This window comes from Scophthalmus maximus, chromosome 3 (genome assembly GCF_022379125.1).
Source record: "Scophthalmus maximus strain ysfricsl-2021 chromosome 3, ASM2237912v1, whole genome shotgun sequence".
NCBI classification, from domain to species: domain Eukaryota; kingdom Metazoa; phylum Chordata; class Actinopteri; order Pleuronectiformes; family Scophthalmidae; genus Scophthalmus; species Scophthalmus maximus.
In genome coordinates, this window is record NC_061517.1 from 23,959,174 (window position 1) to 23,974,012 (window position 14,839).

At 43.5% G+C, this 14,839-nt stretch overlaps 1 protein-coding gene across 15 annotated transcripts in view; it reads right to left on the reverse strand.

The window, feature by feature from the left end:
- Positions 1 to 14,839, reverse strand: part of arvcfb (ARVCF delta catenin family member b) — a 215,336-nt gene that overhangs the window by 109,885 nt on the left and 90,612 nt on the right. For 13 of the 15 annotated variants that reach the window (XM_035639699.2, XM_047330951.1, XM_035639702.2 and 10 more), the window contains 2 exons: positions 13,396 to 13,486; positions 12,318 to 12,537 (listed from right to left, as the gene is read on the reverse strand). The exons of 1 other annotated variant lie outside the window; for it this stretch is intronic. In XM_035639699.2, the coding sequence (XP_035495592.2) occupies positions 12,318 to 12,509 (192 nt within the window). In that variant the 5' untranslated portion in view covers positions 12,510 to 12,537; positions 13,396 to 13,486. The remainder of the gene's footprint in view (positions 1 to 12,317; positions 12,538 to 13,395; positions 13,487 to 14,839) is intronic. One more of the 15 variants, XM_035639698.2, reaches the window with a different exon arrangement.

The window sequence follows — 14,839 nt, forward strand, 5'->3', positions numbered from 1 at the left end:
TTTTCATAATCACATTATCTTTCATTGAGGGAATAAGTCCAGGTCTTTCCCCCAAAAACGGTGACATAATGCTCATTCTGAGGGCCATATTTAAGATCATGTCATATTTAAAGGGCAAAATTTTAAATTGTATTGAGACAATATGAGATATGATTCATGAGCAAACCAGTGGCAGAAGGGCTGGCTTTTTCTTTCTTTCCATAGGGCATGACAGCAGAATAATAAACACAGATGACTCTCAACAGCAGTTTTTTTTTTGTTGTTGTTTGTGAAAACGTAAGTAATGCTTTTATTTTGAAAGCAAAACGACTTCACATCCAGTGTAATTGTGGCTGACTCGAGTGTCTTTGACACAGCTGAAATTTGGGACCCTGCTCTCTGTCCTTTGCAGGGATGCTGTATGGGTGTATGGAATGGAGCGAGATTGGGGCGCCCCCTCCCTTCCTCTCTCTCTCCAACGAAAGCAGGAATCCAAGAAAAGGAATGCTGAACACACACACACACACACACACACACACACACACTCAACAGAAAAGTTAGCCAGAGAGAACAAAAACCTCCAGTTCTGAGAGAAAGGGGGGGACAGGGGAGGTGTGTTCATAGAAAGGAGGGTTCCCAGACAGGCATCAGGAGCTGTGTGGCTCTCTCTCTCTCCTTCTCCTCCTCCTCCTCCTCCTGCTCTCTCTCTCTCTCTCTCTCTCTCTCTCTCTCTCTCATTGGGTCAGTGTCTCTCGCTCTATCTCTGCCATCGTAGTGGGGTGGGACCAGCTCCCTCTGTATGCACTCCAGCTGCGTCTGTCCGTCAACCCATCAACCCCCTCCTCTTTGTTGGCAAAAAGACCGAGAGAGACGAGGAAAAGGAGCAGGACGGGGGGGGGGGGGGGGGGGGGGGGGGACCGTCGCTCACACACAAAACAAAAGTTGTGCCCCTGCTCAAGCCAAGGCACCCCATACTCTGCAAGTTTTTACGCCCTATACGCACACACACATGCACACACAGCTCCTTTTTCTCCAACCCTTTGTCCCACTCCTCTCACTTGCACTTGACACAAGGGAGGGGTGGGACGACGTACGTGAAAGAATTCACATTCAAATATCTACGGCTGTGACCAAGACTGAAGAGGAATGTTAATCTAATAACGCAGAGAAGAAGCTCAACGAGGGGAAAACTTTGAGAAAAGTCGGAAAAGGATGACTTGACAAAAAGAAACAGAAAACAGAAGAAAAAAAAAAAGGAGAAATCCCAAACGGAGAGGAAATGGCTGAGGTTTTGCATTCCACATGCTTGGAAGGGCTATTTCGTCTCCCTGGTTGTCTCTGCTCCATTTGCTCTTAATGAAAGACCTGGCCCACCATGCACCATTACATCCAGACCTATTTATGTTCAAAAAAAATATGATTAAGGATTCATCCAACCAACACTACCTTCAACAAGCAGTTAAAGGAATCTCTAGCTTCAGCTGCATTGCATTTTCTTTCTCTTGTGTGATGTGTAATATCACATTCCATTTAAAAGTTGAGTGAGTTTCATAACCTTGTTTGAAAAATCCACAATGTGCTCTGGAATACTCGTGGGGGCAGAGGAGAAAAAGGAGCGCTGCTCTTTGTTTGCTGTACAAATCTGCATGCGCGTTTCGCACGTGTCCCAATTCTCAGTTTAATGTTGTGTTTATTGTTTTATGGAGCGTTTTTTCAGTTCACATTTGGAGGCAGGATTTGTGGTTGATCGTTTTGAATCAGTACAAGTTGTTTTGCGCTTTACGCTCACTTTGCAAATTGCACAAGGGCCCTGCCTCAACCTTGTGTCATAGCGGGCGTCAAAAAAACACCACGAGAGTGACTTGCAGGAACAGCAATGAAGGTAAACTTGTGTTCTCCCCCCCCCCCCCCCCCCCCCCCCCCCCCCCCCCCCGAGTTTGATGTCACTGCACGCAGAAGCTGAGCATGACTCCAATCCGGAAGATATCTTTACGGTTTGCTGTGACCATCCTCCTCCCCGAATCACCTCCAGTCTCCATATCCAGTGCCCCGGTCGAATCCGCTCATCATCTCATTCAGATCCTCTGCATTCTTTACATCCCCTCCCAACCAGTGTCTAGACCCTACACTTGGCACAGCCTTCGCCCCCTTTCAATAATGATGACATCTAAGTGGCAAATAGACTCATTTATATCACTTCCTCCTCTTGTTGTCTCTCTTGACTGAAATTCTCTACTACCAAAAACCATACAATGTTAAAAATGATGGATGTCCAAATTTAAAGTGAAGGGGTCATAGATGATCTATGAATGTTTCAACCAATTTCATGGTTTTATATTGTTAAAAAAGTCCAATTCCAGAAATCATGTTGTAACTAGAAAAAGGTTGCTTTTCGTAAACCGACCAGTAAAATTTGACAAGAGAAGGTATATAATAAATATCAAAAAAAAAAAAGTAAATGCTTCATTGCAAAATCATTGCTGTAATGTCTTCAACATCCCAAGTTATCGCTACAGTGCGCGCCGATTCCAGGATGCTGTCAGACGAACGCTCTATTCCCTCGAGCCTAGTCAACCTGTGCCTGGGCCTTGTAAAGTGCATGTACACGGTGTATTAATAATCCAGGAGTTGTAATCAAAACCTCCCGAAGTCAGACTCGCGCTGTCAGGACGAGAGTGTGAAACAGATGGTAGAAAAGGTTAATGTGCGGCAACAAGGCCGCATTGACAGCCAGGCACCTCCGGTGAAGCTGCATCTGTTCAAATCAGGGTTGTTTTTTTTCGCTTCAATTCCAGAGACCAGATGCAGAGAGAAGGGACAGAGAAAGACATAATGTTGACTTAAAGAGAAGCAACCCGGGAATATATATATATGGTATTTGACAAAAAACTTTTAATGTGATCTCCAGTTTCAAAGGAGACTAATGATATCTAATTGTTGACATGAACGTCAAAACTTTTCCACTCTGCCAAGAATACATCTCTTGGGAAACACTACGCTACACTAGGTAAGTTTAGCCAAATATCTCACAACCAGGTCTGCAAAAACGAATGCATTTAAAATGACATTCTAAAGGACAATACTGACTTTGCGGCTCGAAGTACTTTGTAACAATCGCCGGACAATGTTTGGGCCTGATAACAAATATGAAACGTGTTTGTGTGAGTGTACAGGGGCGAGATGATCTGCTCTGCTGCAGGCGGACTGCTGTCGATTCTAACAATGGCACGGCTATGGCAAAAAGGGCCCTTATCTAATGACTTGTACTATCATGTTTTATTCTCCCCCTTCGAAAAATGGCCACTCTGCGATGCGGAGGATTAGAGTCCAATCTATTTGGGACTTTTGTCTTGCAAAAGAAGGCAATTTTCCCGTCACTTTGGGGAAATAAAGTTCCGTCTAAATGACATCACTTCAGATCAAAAAGGTTTTACTACTTTCTGCAGCTGCACAGCAAGACTGAAATACAACTATAACAGGATTAGGGCTTTTCCTAGTTTTCCATCTTGCCATGTGTAACTGGGACACCGAATGGAGCACAAACAAGAGAATCTGAACCAGTTTGAGGCAGACGTGCAGCAAACCTCCCCCATCACCTTAGTTTTAGATGAACACACCATAATAATTCCATTTCTCATAGGTTTACAGCTTCTTGGCAGGTTTTAACCGGCTCCTGTAGTGCTGGAGGTCAGCGGCATTTGTAATCGTGATTGATTTAAACGTTAAAAGTTCAATGCTTGATTTTTTTTCTATACATGAATATACATGTGCTGGCTATACAGTATATGCCCTTATTCAGCACAGAATGATCGGCTCGAATGAGGCCCTTGGAGAAGACATTCACACATTCCACCACTTCAGCCATCACTCTCCGACACGCCGCGTGAGAGACGGTTCACATTCCGAGCCCACCCTCCTTCCACTTCGCCCCTTTTCAAATACCCCCAACGTGTAATGAGGGCCCCCACGGCCTGGCTTCACCTTCAGACAAATTACATGATTTGTACGCCAAGTGTATGTGAGTGCAACTTCTGTGACACTGCACAGCGAGGTTAGAAAAAATTCCAGACTTGGTGATGTCAGGACTTTTTACAGTCTGCCCAGTTATGTACTGTAGCGTGTCTCACCCAGACGCAATGCCAGAACTCATAGTCAGCCAGAGTGCAACGTCAATAGATATGTCTCTCTGACTTTCTTGCAATAATCTGATGGTATACCCGAGCCTGTCACTTATCGTATGATACATGAATATGGACTCAATAAATTTGTTGACATAAGAATGCAAGCCAACAACAGTATTGCTGCTTCTATCCTCTCATCTGTTCTCGTCGCATGATTAATCAATGACCGGTTTGGTCGATAAGATGTCAGAAAATATCGCTTTCTTAATATTTTTTCTGAAGGCACCATGTCTTCAAATCGCTGGTTTAAACACAATGTCTATACTCTGGATAACTTTTCTCTCAGCAGCAAAAACAGGCCTTCAATAGGCCTTCACCGCGAGCCCCCATCATTCAGTATCAAAAACGGGTCTTAAAATGACGATAATAACGCTTATCGCAATAATTTCTGGGACATATATCGTTCCTGACAGGCCTAGGTAAAGAGCTATATGATTGTTTCAGCACATACACCCCCCTTTTGCTATAGAATAATAGGAGTTATAGTAGGAGATGATCTACTGGCGAAAAGGATGCCTCTGTTAGCACTAAATAGAATGTCGATTTTAGTCTAATTCAAGGTAACGGACCGCCAGAGAGTTTCAGAGTCTCCCTTCAAGGTTTATTCATCGGCATCCAGACTTCTTTAGTTAATTTGTTTGTATAATTTGAACCACTTTCCATGAAAAGTGAATGCCTTTAACGAAAGTCCACTTTTTAATTTTTATGTTCAAATTAGATCCCAAGGCAAGTTTACACAAGTGCATGCATTTGCTGAGCAGCAATATAGTGAAAGGCATAGACCTAAATATCCACATTAGCCTTTCTCAAAGAACACACTGGGGTGAAATGGAAAAGACAGGGTTTAGTCTCGTTTGCCATTACGGCATCTGAAGTCTTTGTCCAATAAAGTGCAAATTTACTCCTGCAAACCTCCCAAAACAAGGCCCCGTGCCGCTTCTGGTCCGGATTTGATGACTATTTACATGCTTGTAAGTCATGTCGTAAAAATGTCGCACCAGTATGTTAAACTCATGAGGATAATTAAATCAAGGCTTTGAAGAACACCTCCAGCCCCCACTAAAAAACTGTTTTCAATTTGGTTTGTTTTTTTCTTAGTTGAAGGGGGTCAGCCTTGTTTGGATATCCCGCTGGACACTGGGTGAGGTCACATTCCTCTGGTGGCATTGGCGTCCCGTAAAGGAGAAGGGCTTTATTTCAAACACATGGGCTAAACACAATTTAGTCTGTGAGCTTAACAGGCAAACCCATGGTCATCCTCAAGTATAAACGTAGACTTCCAGAAACCCTCAGGCTGAGGTAGCATCCTCAAAAAGATATCTAGTTCGTCCGTTCACCAATGCGAGCACAAAGTGAGGATGTGTGGTAAAGGAGATGGAAGTAGTTTTCAGATTACCACTCTTGGTGCTTTTAGTGAGCCTAATGGATTAATGGATTCTGATCAAATGGCAGGGAGGTGCACTAGGACAGGCATTAAGTTCACCAATGCCAGGGCTGGTTTGAGGGATGAAGGTTTGAGCCGCCTCGGGGGAACATAAATAGCCCACGGTACAAAAGATGTTTCCGCTGCTTTCCCTTTAAACCTCTCTCTCTCTCAAGATGAATATGCACAATCCCGATCTTGAGTAAAAACTCTTGTCCCTGCACGTCAGCCCCTGAGCTGAGACACAAGAAGAACTTGCCTCCCTCTCTGAGCAGTACGCAGCGTGATTCATGGGTCATCACCTCGGACGTGACAAATAATGTTGAAAAAGGGATGAATAAAAGATGATCCGGAGCATAAATAGCACACACGCTCTATTTTACATTGACCCAAATGTAAAATACACTTATTAGATGTGTAAATGAATCACATCGCTTTTTAGGAGCCTTTAGATCCTAAACCCTTCTAAACAACAGCAGCCCTTCATGATGGTTAAAACGTCAAGGTCACGCCGAGATATTGGCCTCTTGTGGATTGAAAAACACTAGGAACTTCTGAAAACTACTGCTTCAACAGTGCTGCTTCAACTTCCAACTTTATCTGTCCGCAGAGGGCAAGTTGTTTTGAAGCAAGACATACTTTGCATGATTTTGTCTCATTTGCATCCGTCTCGAAAGATGATTTAAAAACATGAGTTGGAAGCTCAAGACCGTCACATCCGGCCAACCAAGTTACCTTAAAACCGAAATGAGATATGATTAGCTGTTGCATATGGAAACAGCAATGTTATCATAGAATTTAAATATGACTTTTCTGCAGGCTGCAACATATAACTATAGGATAGGAAATAAGTGTGGGAGGACCACGGTGCAATATACAAAAATAAACAAAGGAGGCACTTTCACGCCAAGGTAATGAGGGTGATTATGGGAGGTGAGAAGGCTCCTGATGGCAGGGCGAGGAAATCAAGACGATGGAAGACAGAGGGCAAATCTAAGGCTCATTGTTAGGCAGGTGATTTATGAGGGTACAGGAGCTCCCGAGCCCTGCCAGTGGAGGGATAGATCTTCTGTCGCTATAGCACCCTCAGCCCTTTGTGTCCATTGTGCCTCGACAGGGCTGGGGGGGGTGGGGGGGCTGTGGGGATGAAAGTGGGTGGAGGGCGGCTGCAGCGATTGTTGGTGGAGTACTGTGGTGCCACTGCAGGGCCGGAGCCTGTACATCTTCACCACAGACAGAGGCACAGATCAAAGGACGCACTGTTCCCTCTCTTTAAAGCTCACAGGCCCTTTGAAAAACTTCCCACAACATTTGCACAAGGGATGGTATATTCCTCTGCAATGCTAGCCCCCCGCCGAAGAGAGCATCTGAATATCAAATACCAGTATTTTATGATATCCACACAAAGTACACAGAGGTTCCTTTCAGGGCTGGGCAATCATTTCAATTTCACTTTCCGTTTGTCCAGGTATAACAAGTGACTAGTTGGGGCAACCAGATAGCAGTAAAGGTGCATACCACATGGGAACAATTGCCCCGAGCGGCAAGTCCTCGGTTGGACTGCGGGTCAAACTGCATGTCATCCCCCTCCTCTCTCCCCAACATTTCCTGTCTCTGTCCACTTTCTCTATCTAAGGCCAAAGAAAATATAAAATATATTTTTAATATAATATAATATACTCCTTCAATTTTGTTTACAATTGCAGAATTCAAAAGAACAAACGGTTAAAAGAATCCAAACTGTGTCACTGTATGCAGCAAATGATTTAATTCATGAATTAAACTAGATTTGCTATAGTAAAACATTGTTTGTTTAGACTGTTTGCCAATGCAACACTGTTATTCCTTCACAGTCTACCTTGTAATATGTAAAAATGTCACTCAGCGATATATGTATAAACTTTTTAATTATTTCTGAGTGATGAATTTGCTTCATTTTTACTTACATCCAAGCCATTCCTTCCCTGTTAATGACCTTTTCATTTGATCCTGAATTTGCGTCATTTCAATACGAGCCTCATACATTAATCACTGATCATCCTTCTGACGTTTAATAAGGATGATTGAGATATTGCCATGGGAATGGTTTGTGTGATAAATTAGTGGTACAGGTGCTATAAATAGCCGCGCAAAATGGCCGCATGTACTGCGAGAGCGTTTCCACATCCTTTTGTGTATAATTGTGGGAGTGGTAATGAAGCTAGTGCACGTGCGCCCGTTTCCACAATGACGGAGATCGATAAAACATAATCAGGAGGCTGAACAATGCCTATATGTGTCTGTGTGTGTGTGTGTGTGTGTGTGTACAGATACTGTTCACAAATCTTTGTTCCTTCATTCATATGGTTCAGTTGTGACCTTTCTTCTTCTTGTTGCCGTCCCTGGTGTTGGGCCAGGCTGTGGAGTGAGAAAGGACATCGCTGCCTAAACGGCGGCGGTATACTTGGATCAACTGCTGATTGGTCACTTAAGGCTTTCTGCGTTGGACGTATTTTAAACTAATGGGAAATTGCATCAGTTTAAAAATCTGTATTCCGAATTCAACATTAATTTATCTGACTATTTAGCCCTGTAATGAGTCAGCGGCACAAAATGTGTCGATTTTTCTGTTTACGACTTGTAACTGGTAAATCTCTTTTCCACTTGCCCTACGGAGAAGCGGACAAACTTTCATGTGGAGCACTGGCTTTTCAAAGCTCGGTGATTGTATGCGCTACGAGATGGGAACTATGCATGAGCCAGGCGGAGGCCGTGGGTAGATAGATTAGGCGTCTGGTGTATATGAAATGAGGTCATCTTCTCCCTCAGCTCCAGACAGACATGGTTGTCTGAGTACTGTCTGCCTTTCTCCACACACTGGACTGTCACCACGGACCACTTGACCTTTCAGAGCCTTGGTGATAATACTCCTTCGGGCACAAATCAATTACCGGAAGGGGAAAAGCAATATCAAATGAAGACGGTACCATCTTGGCGTGTAAGTGGTCCCATGTTGGGGCTGTCCGTGTATGCGGATTGTAAGGAGCCCACGGTCACTGAATCTCTACGGATAATTTCATCAGGAAAGCTAATGGAGTGCCCAACAGCGTTGTTCTGATTTTGCTCATAGAGCAGCATAAACACTAATTCTCTTCCTTGGCAGCAATCCATAAAATGTTACATTGAAGTGTATGAGGATCAGAAATCAATTAGTAAGGTCTTGGAAAGTAGGCCAGTGTTGTTTACAACGACCTCTCCCACAGCCATAGTTCCAATACTATGGTTAACGCATCTTGTGGTGATCTACCTCTTTATACCCTGTGTTGACCTCATGCAGGGTCAAAACCAATATCATTAAATAATATGTAAACATGTTGAATCACAATATTCTTTAATCCCATTTAGTCATTTACAGTTTTGTTTGGTGACTTGTATTAATAACAGATCTTTGGAAATGTTGAGCAGTGTGTTACAGTGTTTAGCCAACAAAACTAATAAAACTAATAATACTGTACTTTAGAAGTTTCAACTTCACTCTGAATATTTCTTTTTGGTTAAACAATGCCAAAACACTACAGTCATGCCAATGATTCCATGAAATTGCTTTTATTTAAATGATAAAATCAGGGTGCTAAAATGCTCACAATGACATTCTGAGATTTAGCAGTTAGTGTTGATCCTAATACATTCCTTGGTCACAACTGTTTTAAGGAACCTTTTTAAAAAGTATTATGTTATGGCTGGTGCAGAGGAACTCAACATCGGCCGATGCTGTACAATTTTCTCTCAAATATGAATTTCAATACCAGCTTAGAAATAGGGAAAGTCAGAGGATCATCTAAATCAGTCATTTGTAACTTGGGCACCAAATTTCATTGCGGTCCATCCAATGGTTGTCAAGATATTTCATTAAAACAGAAAAAGGACAACCTTGTGTTGGTGGTGGTATAGGGGAAATCAAGGGGTCATCAAAATCAGTAGATATCATCCTCTTGAGACCATGCATATGTGCACAACTCACAGCAATTCACACAACAGTTTCTGTCTGGACGGAGTGATGGACTGACCAAACAAGTGCCACCCCTCGAGCCAAAAACTCTCCCCGATTATGCAAATGTTTTTATGTGCACAAGAACATTAGCCAAAAGATTTGTCACCAAACTACACATTGAGAAAAGCTACAAATCTTCTTGACTTTACATCTTAGGAGAGAAATGACTGCTATAGATCCACATAACTCTGTCAAACCAGCGCTGTATTATTTATTCAAGCCATTTGGCTGCTGTCCAGGGCCTCGACATCCGGGCTTGTACTGGTCAGAAGAGCCTGCTGTGTTAAAATCTACAAACTGGGGTTGGGCAGCATTGAGCATCTTTGTGCACTGCTCTGCTGATGTGTGTAGAGCAACCCGCATCTAATCTCAAAAGATGAAGACAGTCTGATTATTAGACCCAATCTGTTCCAGGGTGAGCATTGTGTAGCAGAGCATTAACTAGATCAGTAGATTTTCACTTTTATTAGGTGTCTATACCAGCGCATGATTTCATTCATCTGTTTGGGCCCAATTTTTTTATTTTTTTTGCCACCCCAGCTTCACCGAGTCTGGACCTGAGTTTATAAATCTGAGCCTTAAGATACCGATCCATGCTTCATTTTAATTCATCGCGCACAGTGGGGACTGTATGTGAGTGTGTGGGTGGAGAAACAAAGCACAGATTGAGAGAAAGGGAACAACCTGATGCATTCCTCATCGCTCATACCACCACATTATGTGAAAGGAGTGGGTCTACGGTGCAGGACACACCGACACACACACACACACAAACTTATCTGTCAGTTTAATCTGTGAGTGATAGTTTAATTGACAGCTTAATTCAGCGCCTGTCATGTTAAACACTGTCTAGTAAATCATCGACAAGTTTATGAAGAGGGTATTTGTCTCTCTTACACACACACACACACACACACACTCACACACACACTCATCTTTCCACATTTGTGATGACATTCATTAACATAATGCCTTCCTTAAACCCTTACCCTAACCTGAACCATCACAACTAAATGCCTAACTCAAACCCTTACCCTAACCCATTAATCCCTAACCCTCATTCTAACCCTAAAATCAAATCTTGACCCCGTGGCAACCAACCGTGATGTTACCTGTTGGTTTGGGAACTGCCGTTTTGAAGCCTTGTTGGAGGTTTTTTTGCAACCGGACATAGAATTGGTATTGGGTATGACTGAGAGCTCATCCACTGCACGCCCACCTACACCTGCAATCATGCACCGATTGGACGGACCAGCTGCCAGTCAAGCTGTATCCACGCTATTGTACTTTATCGTCCATTTTACTCTAAATGGACCACAATTTACAAAATGATCATCATGCCGTTTTGAAGAAGACTTGAAACTATACAGATTGAGGTCATAAAATCCTCAGGAAAATGTTCACTGACGTGAAGAAATAAAGTGAGAAGTACAGTAATTTCCTCATAGGCTTTTGGCAACCAGTGAGTCGCCCTCTGCTGATAATTCCAGAGAATACAGGCTCCAGGCACTTTCGCATGGGCTTCATTTTCTGAACTCTGGGACTACAACCATTCTGTATACAGTCTTTGGTCTTTACCCTCAAACAGCACTTTGAGAATGTGAGCGCAGCTAAAATGTCCTCAAAACGATGGTTATGAACCGAAATTGTTTCTCATAACTATAGAAAGGCACACACACAAGTACTTTACCTTACCATACTTTTCCTGCATCCTCTTCATTTTCACTTCAGGGGGCCAAGTTGGCAGCAGGCCCCTTTTAAAAATGAACACTGACACCAGGCAAATACAACCGCAGGCAAATATAGCCAGCTCTTGCTATATCAATAAAACATTAGAATCCCTCCTTTACTGTGATAAAAGGTGATGCGTCACCAAACTGTGCTTTCAAATTCTCGTTAGTAGAACATGTGTACAGATTCTTAACAGAACTGATCAGGAGACTGCTATGAGAATATCAGCAAAACAGAAACAAAGGCATCAGTCAGCTCTCCAAAGGCTGAAGAGAGCCTGAATAATAAGAAGCTCATTCCCTGTCCTCGAGCTACTAAGGCGTTAACTGTAACATTTTCCCTCAGTAGCTAACAGTTTGAAATTCGTAAATCAGAGGTTTGTTGTGCCTGTTGACATTTTTAAGGAGATTACAGCTGTTTCATTTCCACATCTCATATGTCCTGCTCCTGCAGAGTCAGCCAGCATTGACAGGGGCCCTGGCCAGGATTCTAATATCCCACACACATTTGCCAAAGTGGAGCGAAAGGCCACATCCAATCAGAAGCACCACAAGATGGTATCAAAGACCAGTGGGCGAAAGGAGATGGGATTGGATGGCAGACAGTGGCGTAGAGGGAAGGGAGGTGAAGGAAGAATGAATGAGAGGTTGAATCTCATCAGCTGCCTTTTAAAGATGAGTCACCACAGAGAAGATTATTGCACAGCATCCAGGACAGTGGGGTCCAGACAATGGGAACAAGTGTGTCCCAAATCACAGGGAATGTGAACAGAGAGATTCCACCAGTGGTGAAAAGCGATGACCGTGAGCAAACGTGATGATGGAATGAACTTGCTCAGATGGAAGGAGGGAGCGGGAGAGGCGAGTTTGACTTCACTGAGGTAGGCACGGAGGCAAACACATGGTAGTTGACCTACCATGTTGGTTGTTGAAAAAGACAAGGGGTGGTTGGCCAGCATGCTGGCGTCATTTACCTGCATCACCACCTGCTGCCATGCCAGCGGTTGGCTGGCGGTGGGGTTGGGAGGCATGTTGGCACGATCTAGCTGCAGGGTGACGTTGCGTCGCTCCTCCTCAAGGGCTCGGGTCAGCTGCTCAAAACGCGCCTCCTGCTCTTTCACTGAAGCCAGGATGCTGGCGGCCGAGCGAACATCATAGTCCTCCATGTCCAGTGTTGGTCGCAGTTGTACAGATCTTCCGAGTTGGTAAGGGAGGGAAGAGAAGGGTGGGGAGGGGGCACCATGTCATTAAAGACACCCAGACCCCAACAAGCTGGGTGAGCAGCACCAACAGGCATGCCTCAAATTTAGAGTCAAATACAAGACGTATTTATTCGCCGAGGTCTGACATTGATGATTTGGCATACAGCAAAAGCGTGTCATCATGAACAAAAGACCATAATGACACACTGATATGGAACAATTTGAGTAGCTGATTGGGTGACTAGAGAGTATATCTGTTACAATCAAATCTGTTGGATTTAGTTTCTTGAGTCAATACCCTGAGGGAACCACCTTAATCTTGTCCCACAAAGGAGAGGTCTTATCTTTCAGAGAATTCTTTTCTTTCAGAAGTTTGGGCCTTTGTTGTACTAAAGACAATCATGGCACCACAGATAGAACTCAATGACGGAACACCAGCACTGTAAGATGAAAACATAACCCACTGACTCCAAATACAACAAAGTGAATGAAACAGAACAGTGCACAGTCACAAAAACAAAGAGTCTTGTTTCTGCGCATCCAAACGGTTGGAAGGAATGACTGCAGCCCTACAAATGAACAATTCAACATGGAGGGATAGCGCTGTCATCGGATATATTCATGCACGGAGCCATAATGCATTCTGACACACGAGCACTGTTGCAGGCACAAATCCAACACATGCAAGTTTTCCGCAGCCACCCATATGGACACCCAGGCCTGGTTTCACACACACACACACACACACACACACACCCTTATATCCATAACTGATTGTGGCGTGATATCAGGGGGTTTGACGGCACAATAACAAATGGGGTTGGAAATACCAATCCACTGCAATACAGACCGAATAGATAAGCAGGCTGGGAGGTGTTAGAAAACAGACATCCCCCACTCTAACAGAAACAGAGGTTTGAGACAGCAGGAACAACGAAGAGCTGAGGGCAGAAGGGGAAAAAACCAAGGGAAGACAAAAGAGAAAAGACAGAGGTTAAAAGAGGATATGAAAAGCAACAAACACCATATGTTTCTTTTGCCCCAATTGTGTTTGACCCAAATTATATGGAACAGGTGCACGAAGTAAAAGTGATAATTGATACAGTATCACCTACATTTTAAAAGAATCATCCAAAGTTTGTTCAAATTTTCCTTAAGGAGTATGCCTTTATAAATCTTCTTCATTACATGTACTTATGTTTTATAAGATGAATAATCAGCCCGCCATAGTGGGCAGCTATCCCAGGGCTCTGATCCCAAAAAAACCCTAACATCCCCAAGTTCCTTATCAGTTGAGCAATGGTCATTCGATTGACATGGTGGTTTTTCCGGCTCCAGCATTATTGACGCATTTTGCAAACCTAGTGCAAGACCGCATGGTGATTTTGGAGGATTCTAAAAAAAACTCTGGGGAACACCAAATACAGGCCTTGTCCCACCATGTCTACTTCACGAAACACAAATTTTTGTGTTTCACAGCTGCAGCACGAGCAATTTGTTATTTTGTGTGCGGCTACAACATAATTTGATGTACTGTTAAAGAGAGCGTGTGGAAGATGTTTTGGTATTTTGTAGCTGATCTTGCCACCGAAACAGACAGAGATCGAGGAGGGGCGTTTGGCTCAGCAGGGGACGATCAGCGCAGACGCAACGAAAAACTTTGTGTCTTTGTGTGAGTTAGCAAATAAACAGGATTCATTCCTCACTGTAGGACCTGGTTGATGCCCTTATTCCCTTTGAAGCGCACAATCCCTCTTTGATGGTTGTTGCGTGCTGATCATTTATTCATCCGGAGTGGAGAGTCTCGTCTGACACAACTCTTCCTTCGCTCTTCCTCACAAAGCAATGCACGTCGAGAAGCCCGTGTTATCAAAGTTAAACTTGAAATCCGTGTCTACTGGTCATGAAACACTCTTTTCACTAAATTATTCGTCAGTGGCGTTAACAACCACGTGCTGATAATTTAGTTTCGATATGGAAACAGTGCTGCCTAATGACTCTGTATAAAAAAATACTATCCTTGTCAATTTTCAAAGCTATCCACTACTTGAGATAACTGACAGCAACAGGGCGCCATAAGCCATGTTGATTGGACATACTTGATGATGGACTCTAATGATTCACATGCCTAAAAGGTTGGATGGTGGGGACATAGCCGTTGCTTCCTGAGTCATAAAGGGAATAATATGGCAAGCATGTCAGCTACACCCCACAGCTTATCATAAAACACTGACTTCTGGGGCCTACTTAAAATAGCCCGGAATGCACAGGGAGGGGCATCTGAAGAATTCCCC